General features: G+C 40.6%; 1 protein-coding gene across 11 annotated transcripts in view; it reads left to right on the forward strand.

Moving 5' to 3' along the window:
• Positions 1-17,841, forward strand: part of PRDM15 (PR/SET domain 15) — a 43,385-nt gene that overhangs the window by 15,511 nt on the left and 10,033 nt on the right. For 7 of the 11 annotated variants that reach the window (XM_033011334.2, XM_033011340.2, XM_042788609.1 and 4 more), the window contains 13 exons: positions 31-153; positions 2,756-2,854; positions 3,615-3,839; positions 4,528-4,663; positions 5,757-5,938; positions 6,603-6,697; positions 7,616-7,703; positions 10,917-11,084; positions 12,358-12,452; positions 13,477-13,608; positions 14,637-14,771; positions 16,721-16,884; positions 17,341-17,420. In XM_033011334.2, the coding sequence (XP_032867225.1) occupies positions 31-153; positions 2,756-2,854; positions 3,615-3,839; positions 4,528-4,663; positions 5,757-5,938; positions 6,603-6,697; positions 7,616-7,703; positions 10,917-11,084; positions 12,358-12,452; positions 13,477-13,608; positions 14,637-14,771; positions 16,721-16,884; positions 17,341-17,420 (1,722 nt within the window). The remainder of the gene's footprint in view (positions 1-30; positions 154-2,755; positions 2,855-3,614; positions 3,840-4,527; positions 4,664-5,756; positions 5,939-6,602; positions 6,698-7,615; positions 7,704-10,916; positions 11,085-12,357; positions 12,453-13,476; positions 13,609-14,636; positions 14,772-16,720; positions 16,885-17,340; positions 17,421-17,841) is intronic. The other 4 variants (XM_033011339.2, XM_033011341.2, XM_033011342.2 and 1 more) reach the window with 4 other exon arrangements.

Here is a 17,841-nt window from a genome sequence, read left to right on the forward strand (position 1 = left end):
AAGTAAAGGAACTGTTTTTCCTCTTCACAGATATGTGCTTGGTAGTGATGGAATCTGATAAAGAGGGGAATAAAATCCCTTCAAAACCATCATCTGCTGTCTTACCCCATAAAAAAACGAAGAAATCCAGCATACCAACAGCTGATCCAGCAGGTATGCAAAATTACAGTATTTTAAAGGGAGATAGAGGACAGATACAAATCTGAATAGCTGTTAGGTGTACCACTTTATGCAGATATTATGATTATATAACTTTCAGCAAATACTAATTTAGAAAGGATTTGAAAGTCTGGATTTTTCTTTTTATTTTTGTGGGCATGGTTCTTAAGGTACATATGCATGTTAAAAGGTGACAGAAGGGCCAATAAACCTTTAGGTGGATGATTTTTGTGAAAACCACAACTGCTTCTGACTTTGGAGGTGGCTAGTGTTGGGATGGGGGCAATTGCAAAGAAAATCTTCAGACTCTCTGTGCAAAGTGTAATCATTCAAATGATCAGGTTCTAGAAGAAAACATGAGACTGTGAGTGAATGTAAGAACAGTTCTGTTGGGAAATGACAGGAACACTGCCCATCCCCAAATTACAATAATACCAGAAGCCTATTAGAGTTCAGACTGTTCTAGATACAGGAGCTCAAATTTAGATAAGCTTATATGCAATACACATCCTCTTGGCAAAGAACATAACGGCTCAGGAAATAACTAGTCAATTATGAAACAATGCCCCCCTACTCTGTAATCTCTGATAAGTGGAACAATGAAATTAAGAACCCACTTAACACAAATTGCCATGTCTAAAAGTAAGTTCAGAGTACGTAGTGTGGAGAACAGGATCAAAAGAAAACCATTCTGTGTCTATTCTTTGGAAAGGTTACTTTGCTAAATTTTGCTTACTGATACTAGAAGTAGCCTGGAGAAGAGGAGGAGAGTTGTTGCAGATGTGTACAGGGCAGTTCATCAGAAGATCGATTCATTTAACTTGGATACTGTCACAGCTAAAATGTGAAGTTGTCTGGGGAGTTGTCTTTCAGTTTGGCATCCTTGATTTGGGGGGGGGGGATGGGCAGGATGCAGGGTGCAAAAAATATGAAGAATTTGAACAGCTTCTCCTACATCCTTCATCCTACTGTCTGTAAGTCCAACTTCAATAGAGACAAAATGCTGCCTATTATAGGTTGGGAACCCTATGGGGTTCCCATTGCTACAGTGTTTTGGTGTTTCCAAAACAAAATATGCTTCTCCTCTTTCTGACTATTTTCCTAAAGTCTACAAAACAGTTGCCAACTGACAGATCTGTGTTTCCAAGTAAACTGGTTTGCCCTGTAGCCACCCTGGAAGCCTGAAGAAGAGGAAACTTAAACAGGACCTGACTCTTCCTGGCAAACCAGTGTACAACTAGGGTTTGTAGGTTTACTGCTTGGGGCAGCTAAGGAGCAAGGGAACTGCAGAGTCAGGGATAATTTTCCAAGACAGACTTCAATTTTTCAGATAGTGCTTTTTCAGTTTTACTAGCCTGCAACTTCATGAGACACATACAGTAGTTTACATGTTGCTTACCAATCTGACTTTTTGGTTTTTTTAAAGTTATGCAGAGTCTCGGGGTTTAAGTTTGCTGGTTTTGGCCTCCTGGACAGAGCTCTCAAGAAGTTCTTCATGTGGCCTGTGAAGAAAGAATCTCTGTTGCTGTATTGTCTAGTCATGTTTTATTTATTTATTATAGCATGGGTGAAATCACACCTCTGTAATGCAGAACATTGAACATAATTTGTATCAGGGAACAACCTCCTTTGTTTGTCCTTGGGTTCTTTTGGTTTAAGAGCCAATAGTGAAAAGAAGGAAGTAAGTTTATCGTCCCATTACAGATGGGCTCCTCAGGTAGAGAGGGGTTAGCTGTCTTGCTAATGATCATATAGGAAATCTGTGGCAGAAACTGAGATACAGTTTTTGAACCTCCTGTGCTGCCATTCACTTGGCCTAATTTCAGTGTCATCCTCCCCGCCTCTGGGGGAGTCTTGTAGACTGAGGAATATTCAGCTTTGTGCATACCAAAAAAATCTCTGAATCAGTCCAGATTTATCAGACGTATCTTGACAAATTCAGACATATCATCCAAGGACTTAAAGACAGTGGACTGTGAACAGAGTAACCACTTTCCTCTTTTTTTTTTTTTTTATTTCAGTTCCATTTTCCCCCTAATTTCTTCTTTATGTTCTTTATCTGGCATGAGCTGATATGTTAATTAAAACATGAATATGGTGGTTTCATAGAACATCTAATTAATGACACCACTCAAAACCAGGTTTTCATTGTCCTCACCCTTACTTCTGTTAATCCAAATGTTCCTACTCTGCAACGCTCTTCACAGAGCGCAAGAAGGCTTCTCCTGCTTCTGTCCTCAGCTGACCCTGAAGAGGACTGGTAACCCCAGTTTTAATGTTGCTAAAAATTGTTTTATATTGTGTCTTTGATAATCACAGTTTTTTAAAAAGTGGTAAAGGGACCCTCAAGACTTCACAAGAGCACTGATATTATCTCCTGGCATAATTTAGTTTCTGTTCTGACTTCTCATCTGTTCTGATGTTTCAAGCATTCATGTTTGGAAAATCCTGAAGTGGTACCAGCTGCCCCTGTGGGCCTCTTACTGCCTGAATTGTAACTTGTGATACCCAGGGAGTCATTGCAAGATAAAACTACAGGGATTTACCACCTTCCTATTTTCAAGGTTTTTCAGTATTTCTTCTTGTTGTGATTTAGTGAACACTCCAGAAGGCAGTGGAGCTGCAGAAGCAGAGTCCAGCCAGTGGACGTGTAAAGTGTGTTCATCTGCTTTCCAGGAGCCTCAGCTGCTGACAGGTAAGAAGTGCTGGAAATTCACGAGAGAGTACTGAGAAACATCAGGAGAATTCTGCTCTTCCAGAGCAGGACACTGTGAAGCCATACCCTGTCCCTGATAGAGTAAGATAAAAGTTTTCATTTTTGTGTTCCTTTTAAGGAAAGAGTAGCAGGGAAGGTAAAACAGTGATATTTTGTATACAGCAGTGGTCAATCTCTGGGCAAACAACTGTGATGTTGAATCTAGAAGGAATAACACTCTTGTCTGCAAGGTGACATGTGAATGTTAGGAATATCACAGATGGGGAACTGCATAAGGTCAGTGATGCCAGCTTATCCTTAGTGATACTGTCTGTCTAGTATTTGTGACACAGATTTAGTAATGGTAATGAAATACATTTTTTTTTTCTGCATTTGCAGCTATTTTATGCAGTTTTCAAAAGAACTTAAGCTATTTAAGAGCTCTGACCATTTGATGAATCCCTTTTGAAAGGGGGACCTAGGCTGCTAAATAACTTGGGTATTTGGAGAAATGTGCCCATTATCAGGGGACACAACCTTTTTCCAGCGATATCTATTGTTAATGTAGGACTGAAAAGAGAGTCTGTCAAAAGCAGTAACAAATACCTGTCTTTGTTAAATAGCTTTTGAAATAATTTGAAAGGAGTCTCTGCTAAGTGAGGTTGACCCAATAGAGAGGCTTCAGCTCAGTCTATCCCTTTGAGTGTTTCATGACTGTTTTTTTTCCTCCTCACTCTCTTGTTCTTTCCCATACATTCAGAGCACTTGCTGAGTCACTTGGAACAAGCTAAAGGTGCCCCCCAAACCAGCCAAAATGAGGCTGTTGCAGAGAAAGCAGCAGAGCCTCCCCCTGTGGATCAGCCAGTGGTTTGTGATGCAGCCAGTGCTGGTACAGACTCAAGGAGAAAGGCCAGGCGGGGAAGAAAGCCCAGAACAGCAAAAGCAGAAGCACCTCTTGTCATTGTTGAAGAAAAGGATTCTGCAGGTAAAACAAAACTTAAGAAAATGCTAAGCACATATCCCCTCATATGTCTGCATTGATGCCTTCTCAAAAAGGCCTAAAATGTAGCTCAGAGACAAGATGGAGGCTTTTAGTTAGATTACTAAAGCAGATGATTTACAAAATTTGTTAATTATCTCTGAGGGCCTTGTTGCAGCACCTGTACTTAAATTACCTGCATTTTTCTGTGACGATTTTAGTAATAGAGAGGCCCAGAGAAACACAGGATAGTGGTTATGAGAGACCTACCTATCTTTCTGCAAGAAGGAGCAGGAGAGAAAACATCCTTACTCTCAAGAGGAGACACCTTCCTCTCTCTACCTTAAGGTTTATTCTTGAAAGGAGCTTTTTCAGGGCTTTACCCTCCTTTAAGGGAAGTTCTAGTAGGAAATTTCATGATGTATAGTAAACTGACCCCTTAGTGATATGATGGAAAGGTAAGAAATTAGGCCTCTGTAAGAGACGTTGGCTACATCTTGCTTGTCATTCAGTAGCCACTTTCTCTCTTTTGCAAGTACTACCTACTCATTAGCAATCCATTATTTGTCATTGACAAATAACATTTTTGTGGACAAATAATGTGTTCGGTGCCACATCTCGTTACAAATTCTGCATTCGAGGTTTTATTTCTAGCTATACACATTAACACTGTATTTTTATGATGTATTTGCAGTGGAACGTGTAGCTGATGTTGTAACTGAGGTCCCACCAGAAGAGGTAGCCCTGTCTTCAGCTGCAGAAGAGAGGATTATGGAATTGGTTTTAGGAAAGATGCCTAGCACCACAAATAGCATCAGTTCAGTGACAAAGTAAGTGTTCTGGGATGCAGAATTTCCTGATAGGCTTAATTAAGATTATGTAGCATGTAACAGCTCTGCTCAACTTCTGGGCCCACAGATGCTCTTTTTTTATTAGCATAAAAATTGTGTGATGCTGCTGCTGCTACAAGAGCTGACTTTGAGTGCCACAAAGATGGCTGGAGGATGGTGCACAGATGGTGAGATATTGGTGGTAGAATTTTGGAGCATAAACCATGGGGATTTCATTTTTCATCACGTTTCTGCTTTTATTCAGTGTGATTCCAAAAGCCTCCTGCAGCTGCAAGGTGAAATATTACTCCAGCTGAATGTTGGTCATTAAGCAGGCAAAGAGAGTTTTGCTGAAAAAAAATTATGCTCACCATTATTATTATTATTCAGTCTTGCTTGTCATCTTAACTCATGAATAACTTCATGTTGATTTGTGTGTGTGATACTTCACATTTAGAGCAGTGGGAGGGGAAAACTTCAGTATAACAGAACCTCAGGGAGACTCCTATTATTTGATTAATTTAGATCCTTTTATGTCTTTTTGTCTCTGTAAAATTGGCTTTTTGAATTATTTTTTGTAAAATAAAGCACTTGATTTTTCAAAATTAGCTAGTAATGCTATATGTTGAAGTCCTTAGCAGAGACAGAGCCATCAAAAATGCATTGCAGCGGGTGGTTGTGCTGGGAAATAGGACAGTACTGCTTCTTGGTGCCCTGCTGCCCTCTTACCCTGTATGCCTTTTGCATGCGAACTGCCAAGCTTTCTAAGCTGAAGTAGTGCTAATGTTTTCAGAGGATAAGCGGAACAGATCCTTTATGATTCTCTGAGGAGCCTGCAAAGAGAATCTCTGAGGCTGGTGGCTGCTGCTTTTTTCCTCATTTGTGCTGGGTGAAGAAAATTGGAGTGAGCTGCACTCTGACATCTGCTGCTTCCAGGGGGGGCCAGGAGGGCTCCTTGGCAATGAGGAAGCTACAGGCCCCCCTCTCCTGCCAGAAGCTGAGCGTAACACTCCTCTAGCTTTTGCCAGCTGGTGGGACTCTTTCTTGCAATCTGGGATACCTTTCAGTCCCTGCCTTTCTTTCTCTAATCCAGTAGGTTTGCTCATCACCAAAACACCATGTCCCTCAAAAGAAGTTTAATTCTCTCCAGTAGACATGGTATACGGCGGAAGCTGATAAAACAACTTGGGGAGCACAAGCGAGTCTATCAATGCAGTATCTGCAGTAAGATATTCCAGAACAGCAGCAACCTCAGCAGGCACATCCGTTCCCACGGTGGGTTTGATTTTGCCTCACTTGCGTGTTGATTTTGTCTCTCAGTGGTTCCACCTTTGAGTAAAAGAGCTAGGCTATTCTTAGATATTGGGATACATAATTTTAATAGAATTATTTTTTTCTTTTTTTTTTTTTTTTAAACTCTCTCTAGGGAACTCTTTTAGTTTTGCAGACCAGAACATGAGAAGATAACAGTTGAAAGTTGAAATTAGAGTACTAAAAATTTGAATTTAGGTACATATTTTAAATGGAGGTGACAATGTGATGTTTTTTCCAAAACTGTTCTTCCTTCTAAATATATACATATGTGTTGCCGCTCACCTTCACAAACACATGGGGTAACATTGTAATTGTGTAAATGTCAGCTGAGTGCTTTTTAGCTTGTGATTTGCAGTCCAGGGGTCGGTCACCTGCTTGTAAGGATTCTGTGAAAAAATAATCACTGAAGAAGGGTGGGAGAAGCAAACAAAAATTGTTGTCAATGTTGTTGGAAAAGGTTAAAATCCACTGTTTGGATCTCCTGAATTACTAGGGCTTCTCATCACTAGCCTGTTTGTTTACAGTTGTTTGTGCTTTGGTTTCCCCTGTCTTGCCTGGAGTTGATTATTATCAGTTTCTGACTGCTTTCTTTTTTTTTTTATTTTATCTTGATTGATCCCCTCAGGTGACAAACTATTTAAATGTGAGGAATGCGCAAAGCTGTTCAGCCGTAAAGAGAGCTTGAAGCAGCATGTTTCATACAAGCACAGCAGGAACGAAGTGAGTGGAAATGACTAGCGGGCTCTTTCTGAGGTTAGGTGAAAAGGTACAGTGAGCTTCCAGGTGCTATCTGGGGAGCTTGGGTCAATTATATTTGAGTGGGTATTCTTGTGAATAAGTGAGATGATACTGATAGAGATAACATCTTCTATTAGAACAGTTGATGAATTTGCAAAGAGTAGACGTGATTTTGAGCATACAAGTCCTTTTTTGTGACTGAATTTCCTATAGAAAGTTGTTTTCAGGCATCAATTACAGCAAGACACAGGGTAGAGTTAGCTGGACCTGCACAATGTAGAGGTGAGATCTGACTTCAGTTTATCGTACTAAATAAAATTGTTCCAGTCCTGTTTGCTTGTCCTGTTTCATTTATCCCCATCTATTTAATGTGTGAACTCTGTGGGTAAAGGCTGCATCTTTAAGGGCTACCTGCATGTGTGTAAAACTGCAGTGCTTGCAGCAGCAGCACCATACCTGTTGGTGAGGGCCTTTCAGTGCTGCTCCCATGTAAATATTATACATGCCTGTAGTTGGGCCTTATCAGTGAATATTTCCATTGCTACTTGGCATCAAGGTCCTAAACTCTCAGATGGCTGGCATATGTTCTGGAGTTGGAGAATGAGTCAGATTACATTTTACTTCTCAAAAATTCTGTCTCTGCTGGACCAGAGGTTATCAGGAAGACTTGCATGCACACAGGTGCATGGTTTACTTTTTTTTGCATAGAGCTCAGATGTAGGAACATGGCAGGATGATGTAGCATCAGAATTTTGCATCAGTGTGTATATAGATGTCCTGCCGAAGGAAGAAGAATTGGAAAAGACAGAAAACAGAAAAAGTAGTTGGGATTTAGAACTTCTCTGTCAGACATGACTTGACTTTTCCCCCCCTTAAACACTTACTGTTTGAAATTCTCAGGTTGACAGTGAGTACAGATACAAGTGCACCACGTGTGAAAAGGCCTTTCGGATAGAGAGTGCATTGGAATTCCATAACTGCAGGACAGGTGAGAATGGCTAACCGTTCCACTTCCTCTGGCATCACTACTTCATTTTGGGGGAATGTCCACAAATCTGTTTCAGCATAGAAACTACAGAAGGGGAGTAGGAATTCAGATTTATGTCATCACCACAACAAGCAACCTGCCCTGCTTCCATCAAAAAATCTCTTTGTTATAAGAAAAGTCTAACCAATATTCTGTAGAGCAACACATCCACTTAGCATCATTAAATCATAGAATACCATGTTGGAAGAGACCTCAGGAATTGTCTGATCCAACCTTTCTTGGCAAAAGCACAGTCTAGACAAGAAGGCCCTGCAGCCTGTCCAGCTGAATCTTAGAAGTGTCCAGTGCTGGGGAATCCACCACTTCCCTGGGGAGATTATTGCAATGGCTGATTGTTCTCATTGTGAAAAATTTTGCCTAGTGTCCAGTCAGAATCTACCTGGGAGTAATTTGTACCCATTACCCCTTGTCTTTGCCATGTGACTCCTTGTAAAAAGGGCATCCCCCTCTTCTTTGTAGCCACCTTTAAATACCGGAACATGGTGATAAGGTCTCCCCTAAGCCCTCTCTTCTCAAGGCTGAATAAACCCACTTCTCTCAGCCTTTCCTCACACGGTAGGCTTTCCAGTCCCTTGATTGTCTTTTTGACCCTCCTCTGGACCCTCACCAACCTTTCCACATCTTTTTTTGTATAGTGGGGACCAAAGCTGAGCACAGTATTCCAGGCGTGTCCTGACAAGCGCTGAGCAGAGTGGGATAATGACTTCCTTATCCCTGATGGTGATGCCCCTTGTTAATGCCACCCAGCATCCTGTTGGCTTTCCTTGCTGCCGCAGCTCACTGTTCACTCATACTGAGCTTGCTGTCCACCAGGACCCCCACGTCCCTTTCTTCAGAGCTGTTCCCCACCCAGGCAGATCCCAGCCTGTGCTGCACTCCTAGATTATGTTTTTCCAGATGCAAGACCTTACACATGTCCTTGTTGCACTTCATGAGGTTGTTGTTAGCCCCCTCTTCCAGCCTATCTAGGTCTTCCTGCAGGGTTGCTCTCCCTTCCAAGGCATCCACTTCCCCACTCAGTTTGGTGGTATCAGCAAACTTCAGGGTACACTTGGTCCCATCATCCCGATCACTTATGAAGATATTAAACAGCGCTGGGCCCAGTATTGATCCCTGGGGGACCCCATAGGTTGCCAGTTTGAATAAGGGCTGTTTCCCACCACCCTCTGAGTGCATCTTGTCAGCCCGTTCCCCACCCACCGCACAGAGCACTTGTCCAGAGCGTAACACATCAGTTCCTCTAGGAGGAGGCTGTGGGGAACCTCATCGAAAGCCTTGGAGAATCCAGGTAGACAATGTCCACTGCTCACCTCATATCAACTGAGCAGGTTACTTCGTTGTAGAAGGCAATTGGGTTTGCTAAGTGTGATTTGCCCATGGTGAATCTGTGCTGGCTTTTCCAAACCATGTGATTCATCTAACTTATGACAGCCCCCAGGAGGATTTGTTCTGTAACTTCCCCAGGGACTGAAGGGCCTGTAATTTTCTGGATCCTCCTTTAAGCCCTTCCTGTAGATGGGGGTGACATTAGCCTTCTTCCAGTCTTATGGAACATCCCCCAATCTCCACAATTTCTCGAGGATTGTGGAGAACAGCCTCGCAACGACATCAGCCAGCTCTCTTAACGCCCTCAGGTGGACAATGTCAAGGCCCATCAATTTGTAGGGGTCAAGCTCCTGTAACAGTTCACACACCAACTCTTCCTTCACTGACGGTGTGTCTGTGTTTGCATCAACCTGGATTTTTGTTCCCAAGGCCTGGGGCCCAACAGTGCTGGTAAAGACAGAGGTGATGGAAGTGTTGAGAACCTCTGCCTTTTCAGCATTGTTGGTGACTAATTCAACTCTACTGCTTAACAGCAGACCAGTAGTTTCCTTCTGTTTCTGCTTGTTCACATACCTGAAGAACTCTTTCTTGTAGTTTTTTATATCTCTGGCCAATTTCAATTAGAACTGAGCTTTTGCTTTTCTGTGTGGCATGTATCCTCTGCTCACCTAGTATCTTCACTGGTTTTAATTTCTATGTTCACAGATACACTGCCACCATCTCTGTTTGATTTTTCTTTCCTGAAAATAAGTTTCACCTCCTTTCTCCCACAGAGAGAGAAACTCGGAAGGGGGCCAGTACTATTGATCGTTTGTAGTTTTCTGGGATTACAGTTTTATTTGGCTTTCTCATGCTTGCTTTGTGCTTGCAGTAGTCTCTCTGGATGTTTTGGGTTTTTTTCTTACTGTCGCTAGAACCTGTCTTTTTCTCCCATAGCCATCTCTCGTTACTCATACTAGTTATGCTGAGTGATTTTAGGCTTAGAAAATGACATCCTGATTACTTTTATAGACCCATGATAACTGTCAGTCCAGAATCACCTGGGTAGTTATTCCTTACAGCACTATTCAGAGTAGATTTTCTCACTTCTCCTCAGAGGGTACAGCTTTTATAAAAATTCAGCCTTATGAAGAATAGAAAGTAATGTCAAGTAACCTCAGTATTCTGTTTATTCAAGGGCAGCAGCTCGTTTTCTCTCTGAGTTGATCAAAATGAGCAGCAGTTTTTGCTCTACTCTTCGAGGTATCAAACTGTTACTTCTTTGTGATTGCTGCAGCACTGGCAGATTCCATCTACAGGACTATGCTTTCATGTTCCAAGAAAAGTCTCAACTCCTGGATACAAAACAAATTCCCCATAGGTCTACTGTCATGTAATGGTATATTTCGGAGATTTTATACTTTACTTTGGAGTATTCTATACTGGCTGGTATTAGGAGCTAGTGCTGGCAGAAGTATTCTTGTGCTTAGACACAGCTGTTTGTGTGATGCCGTGTTGCTGTATGTGTAGTGATTTTAGCAACATTAAAAACTTGAATCAGCTGTAACAGAATCCGCTTGAAACATAATTTGAATGTATGCTAGACCACAACAGAAATAGCCCATGTGAGGAAGCTACAACACTAGATTCCATGTTCAAGTTAGCATCATATATATTTATTTCCTTTGAAAAACTTTTTAAAGTAAAACACATGCTTTTGCACTTCTCAGTCCATATAAAGATGGATTATATGTTAAGACTCAGATCTAACAAAAGAACTACCTATCTCACAAACAGAAAAAACCTGGTTTTGTCTGTAAAGAGCTGCATTTTTCATTTTTCTTACAGATGACAAGACATTCCAGTGTGAGATGTGTTTCAGATTCTTTTCTACAAACAGTAATCTTTCAAAACACAAGAAAAAGCATGGGGATAAGAAGTTTGCATGTGAAATCTGCAATAAGATGTTCTACCGGAAGGATGTCATGCTAGACCATCAGAGACGACACTTGGAAGGTAAGTATACTGCAGATCAACCTAATCATTACTCTTGGATTGCCAGTAGAGGTGGGAAGGTTGAGGAAATGATTGTGCATTAGATTCTTCTGGATGGTAACTGTTTGTTTGGGTTGGGTTTTTTTTGTCAGTTAACTGATCTGGTGTAGCAGGTTTCAGTAAAATGTGACATTTATTAAAAATAATATTAATGGATCCTGGAGGGGAGTTATCTAATTCTATGGAAAACTTTCTAGGAGATGCACTTACATTTTTTCTCACGCTCACATGATTGGATTCAGTGCTACTAATGGTCATGTGAAAGTTGCTTGGCTTATTATGCAGCAGTTTAAACGAGCTGATTTTAATTACATATTTTTCTTTATTTGAATTCTATTCTTTTTTTTTTTAAAGTGTGTTAACTTGAAAATTTGAAGGCGAAGAATTAACTTGCAATGTATAACTGAAAGTGACTACTGTATAAATATAGTATTAATGTTATGCTGTGTGATGTTATCTTTCAAAGTCTTAAGAATATATGAAAATGAGATTCTGAGAATTTACTGTTCAAAATCTCAAACGTCTAATGATGTTACAGGTACTCAGACTCTGGAAAAACTTGGGTGATGGTAGATTGCTGAAATATGTATTAAAATGCCTGTAGCAATCTAGATGATAGAACCAGAGTTGGCTTTAAAAAAGCTGCCAGATTGTCTAATTTGGTGCTTTGGGCGTAGCAGACCATCACTGGGTGCTCTTGTGATTCAGACCTTTGTGTCATGAACTGGAGGACAGCTGGAGGACAGGGGGTTGAATGGCAAGGTGTCTCATGTTTAACTGCCACAGAACAGCAGCAGCCCTCTTCCCTTCTCTGAAAGTAGCAGAGAAGGTCTGAAATCCTCACTGAGCATTAAAGGTGATGCTGGGTGGTTGTCTCTTTCCTTAGAGACTGCAAGGGGGAATTTCTGGGTGAGGTATCTGATGAAAGCACCAAGGCCTACTAGATCTGCCTGTTCCAGGTGTTGACAATAAATGTCTGTTTTCAGACACTTTACAATTTGTGTAATAACCAGTAAGCCATAATATATCACTTTGGCAGACTGCTTTTATATTCTTAAGACACTGTTTTAATTTAGAAATTATCCTTTTGTTAGCAATTAAATTCTGCATTAAGGCTCTTCCCAGTGTTTCACTCTTCTTTACAGTATTCACCTGAAAGGGCATGCAGATTGGAGTGGAAAACCATGGTTTATTTTTTTTGTTTTGTTTTTTTGATGGGGACTGTTCTGTTAAGGGGTGAGGCGTGTGAAAAGAGAAGAGTTTGAGCACAGCACGGAAAACATGGTTCGCTACAAGAAGGAGCCTTCAGGATGCCCCGTGTGTGGGAAGGTAGGCGCCTTTCCCAGCGTGTGCCGCGTGGAGCTCTGCACTGTAGCTCCAAGGATACTCCAGGGGTACGGTGGGCACACAGCCTGCCAAAAGGTTGAGGTAAATGACTCTCCTTGAGACACATGCCAAGTCAGATTATCTCGCAGCTCGGACAGGCATGTGGTTAGTTACCAGCGAGCCCTGTCACCCAGCCAAGACATCACTCTCTAAACTGGCTTAGCTCCATTATATATCCAGGCCCGCTGCGGCCATGGACGGTGGAAGCTGTTAGGACAAAGATAAGAACAAAACTGGAATTCAGACTAGACTTTTTTTCAGGACATGTAGCACAATGTAACATGGCCAATGTATCTGTCAGTGAAATCTCATGGCTTGTATTATTTAGAGTGAAGTTTTTCTGCTGGAATGTAAACAGCTGGAGTTGACTCTGTGCATTGGGAATCGTTTTCTATTGGAAATCAAAGTGAATTCATGGTATAACCATGGCACTGTTGCATTTGAGTGTTTAACACTTGTGATCTTAAGTTGGTGTTATCACAGATACAAAGACTGAGGGTTTAACTACTGATTGTATAAAAGTTTAATGATTCATGATGCAAGATGTACTCAAGCAACTCTTATATTGGCATGTAGTTGGGTTTGGTGTTTTGAATAAGTTACATATCAACGACAGTGGATTCTGTGGTTGTGTCTTTCTATAGATAGGTGGAGCATCCATGTTTCAAAAGACGCTGTCTAAATATTTCTAAGTCTACCCTATGTAATTCTGCTGCAGCCTTTTGGAAGTCCGCTGCTGATGAACGGCCAATTTCAGTCAGTTCCTTGGAACTGTACACCTGTATTTTGCTGTGCCAGCAGTGTCAGGTAGCCTGCTGGCTGGATAACAGGAGCTCCTACATGTTTCTGACTAGAATGAATAAAACAGGACGGTAAATATGTTCTGTGCTATCCATTGGATAACCTGCAAAGAACCGTAGCCCTGAGGAATGTGATACAAAACCCTTTCTTCCTTATTTTCTTTTAGGTATTTTCTTGTAGGAGCAATATGAATAAACACCTTTTAACACACGGAGACAAGAAATACACTTGTGAAATCTGTGGACGAAAATTTTTCAGAGTGGATGTGTTGAGAGATCATATTCATGTCCATTTTAAGGTACTGTGTTAAGTAACATGCCTTTTCTAATAAATTAACAGACACATAAACGTAGCAATAAATATATTGAGACTGTTACAGCTAGGTGTTCATACTGGCAACACAACAGTGATTATGTACGCTGTGCAGTGATGTTTCTACAGTAGCCTAGCAAGAGTTGTGCTCTGATTTATCCATGGCTCTGTTTCTACATCTGGATTGCTACAAAGTATATGGACTATCATATTTGAAGTTATGTCAGCTCCCACTACAGAACACTATTCTGAACGCTATGGGAAAACCACCCCTGTGACCTTGGGTGACTCACAGAGATTGCTCAGTTTAAAGCATGGAGGATGGTTTAACAGGAAGGCTGCAGACAGATAAACTGTTCCAGTTGCAGTTTGGTTGGGCTGAGGGGTTACTGTCATCCCCTCTCTTTGTGGGGGGAAAAAAAAAACAAACAAACAAAAAAAAAAAAAAAAACAAAAAAAAAAAAAACCAACCAAACAAACAAGGGAACTAATTGTTCCTGCCTTTTCCGTGCCAGTGACTGTGATTCTTTTGTATATGCCAGCATAACTGCCTGTGTATTGAGTTTCTTACCTGGTTTTATCAAAATATTCCAAATCACAAAAAAAAAACCTATTAATAGTGATTAATCAGACCCAGATTATTTTGGTGCAACTAAGTCAACACTGAATTGTAAGGAATTTAACTGAATCACTCAGTGGTGCTCATAAAGATGCTTTTATGGATGTAATAGTGTACCAGTTGAGTCTCTATTTACATTAAAGTTCCTTTTATACACACACACAAAAAAAAAATATTATTTGTTTGGATAAACAGTTGTTCCTTGTTTAGTCATAGACCAAGGAACTTTGTTTAGCTGAATTGAATGAAGCAGGAGGATATTTTAAATAAATAATGTTACAGCAATTGTAGCAATTGTTAATGCAAGGCAGTCTGCATGGCAACAAAAGCTGACTGTTACCTTTTGAAATAGAAGTTTAATCTATTAAAACAATATTATTTCCCACCCTACACAGGACATAGCACTAATGGATGATCACCAGAGAGAAGAGTTCATTGGTAAAATTGGAATCTCATCGGAGGAAAACGATGACAACTCTGATGAAAGTGCAGATTCTGAGCCTCACAAGTATAGCTGCAAAAGGTGCCAGGTAGCTTTAAATACTTTCAAATTAACTTGTTTTGGGATGGGGAGGAGGAGTGGAAATGTCTATAAATCATTCAGATTTTTAAATAATATTAAGCATTAACAAAGAGTAGGCCAGTCCACAGGTCTGCTCCCTTCTGCAGTGCTTACTACCTCTAATCTATGAAGTGATGCTATTCTAGAAGACTTCAAGTGGTGTTCTGTAAGGTGAATGCTAAACACTTAAAACGGGAAATACATATGCATACACTTACCTGTGTGCAAGGAAGCAATCAAGCAAAACTGGAGGAAAAAATCATAAAGGCCCATTCAAATCTCATGCTACCTTTTAATTATGTGCAAATTAAAATCGTTATAGCATTTCTGAATTATGCAGTCCACAGATTGATAAGTTTCTGTGAGATCAGATGGTCCTATAGTGGATATCCAGTTTGGAGGATTAAGACTGCTGCTTGTATTCAGTGTGAATGCTTATTCTTGGCCTACTCTATTACTAACAGAATGACATTAGAAGTACTGCTGGAACATCCTTTATTCAGTTGTCAGCTGAGAGGGGAAGACTTTTTAAACATCTTACTGCATGGCTTTTACCATTTTGTGAAGAAGCAGTGGGGGAGAATGGGGTCCTTAAGGTCTGTCTGGATTCTGTGCCCTTACTGGGCAAGCACACTGAGCTGGGGCAGGTGGGATGCAAAAGGAATCAGTGAGAACAGCAAAACTGGCCAAACTGACATAGAGACAGGGGAATTTTGGTAGTTAAGCCACTGACCTGGCCCCTGGAAATCAGAGCCTCCTTCACAGTCTACACTTAATATAGTGAAAATGCTTACCTTATCTTCATTTTGAAGACATGGAGATAATAATACTTCAGTTTTTTGTTCTTATCTGCAAACTGGTTTTAAGTGCAAGCTGATCTTAAGCTTATGTCAGTAAGCATAAGAAGATGTGGTATCACAGCAGTAAATCACGTGCTTGGTTTCAGTGTGGTAATTGTAACACCTGACACTTAATGGGTACATAAACCGTATAAAACTGTATGCTTCCAAATGAGGGCAATTGTGCCATTCAAATTATAAAACTTTTTGGAAGCTGGGTTTTTTAGCACTTTTACAGGTGTTTGTGAGTAAACAGTTGTTTAAGGGAACAGGTGTGGAAAATGAGTATTACCTGTGATGAGATGGGGAGGCTCTTTTTGGCTCTTTCGGTTCATGCATTCCTAAGGGAGAACAACATACAAATGAGTTAGTGAAATATCTCTTCTGAGCTGTTAAGAATCTCTCTATTTTTTTCTCAACCCGAAGTACACCTTCACCAAGCCGCCCAATGTTGTCAGAAATACCTTGACTGGTTCCAAAACTGGAGCAAAAGATCACATCGTTATGGCACTTTGCCCTGATACGTTGGAGCATATATGCATATGCAGGGTTACCTAGCCCGGGGAGCAAAGTCATGGAGCAGCTGTCTGTCACAGTTTCAGCGCCTCCAAGAGCTGAGCTAGAATCACCCTGCAGTGCCTAGAAATACCAACTCTTGTGGAGCTACTGCCAAAGCTTACTATGCAGACTAGAGCTTACGGTGCCCCTGGAGCCCAGAAGACGTTTTCTCCACCTGTGGCATCCTTGCTTTGACAGGTAGTGGTTAGACATGGTTCTCTTCAAGGCTGTTCCTCAGAACACAAATGATTGGAGGTCCTCTAGTTGTGCAGTGTAAGAAGCAGAGATACCATCTCAAGGTAGTTTTCCACATTAGTTAACTGATGTCCTGTAGCAGCGTGCTTGTAATGGCCAAAGAGGTCCAGGCCTAAATCTAGCTCTCACAGATTTTTTCATCTAGTGATACACAGGATATTTATGTCTACTAGCTCTGACTCTAGATCCTGATAACGTGTTACTAGATCGTTGCTGTTCCCGCAGACTTTTTTTGCCTTTCATTCACTATTGGTTCATTCCACAGTTGACTTTCGGCAGAGGGAAGGAGTACCTGAAGCACATAATGGATGTGCACAAGGAGAAAGGCTATGGCTGTAGCATTTGTAATCGACGTTTTGCCTTGAAGGCAACTTACCATGCACACATGGTCATTCATCGGGAGAACCTGCCTGATCCGAATGTGCAGAAGTAAGATGACGTGGTGGACTGATAAGAGGAGCTATTTTTTTGAAGTTACAGTGGCTCTGCCACCTGATGTTTTTAGAGAATTGGGCTGTACTAAGATATCTGAAACTGTATAATGAGTGTTAAAATGTTTATTAAAAGCTTGAAATATATATCACTAATAATTCAGTTCACACAGATGACTAGTCAACAGCCTCCCAGTTTGGGCTTTGTAAAGTATAAATCTATGATTTTTGGTAAATATTTTCTAAAAGCTATGATTTGAGCAATACCAGACTGCTCCAAACTTGCAGTGAATTTGGGGATTTCTTAAGGCTCATTTTAAAAATGCATTCATGTTTCAAGGAACTTTTTATAGTAGTTAGTATTAACAAATGAAATATAGTTACTGACAGAGATGCCTGAAAACCACCCCTGTCTCAGTAAAAGAATGACAGTTTTTGATCTCTTCGGTTTCAGATACATCCATCCATGTGAAATCTGTGGAAGGATTTTTAACAGTATAGGAAATCTGGAAAGACATAAGCTTATACATACAGGTAAAAATGTGTTTATTATTATCAATATTAAAAAGAAATTTCTGTTGCCAGTGCCTGCCTTATTTTTTTTCAGGAGGAAATAAGTTAAGGGTTTTTACTGTCAGTTACAATAAGATAAATGTTTTATTTATGCTTTTAGGGTAGACAAGTTATCTAAAGCAGATAGTATTAATGAAGATATTTGGTCTAGGCACACAATCCAGATTCCTAGTTAATATGATGCAGGAATCACCTGCTAAAAATTCTAATTCTGTATTCTGTTCTTCCCCAGATTCTTATCCATGCTACCTTTTCACCATTACACAGGCTGAAAACTGCTATTGCTAAATCATTTTAACAGCTCATTATTATTTCATGCTATTCAGTATTTTCCAATCTCAAGCTTTGTCTTTTTTTTTCAGATCTCACACAAAGAGCCAGC

This window comes from Tyto alba, unplaced genomic scaffold, assembly GCF_018691265.1.
Source record: "Tyto alba isolate M040663 unplaced genomic scaffold, T.alba_DEE_v4.0 Super-Scaffold_14, whole genome shotgun sequence".
Classification (NCBI taxonomy): domain Eukaryota; kingdom Metazoa; phylum Chordata; class Aves; order Strigiformes; family Tytonidae; genus Tyto; species Tyto alba.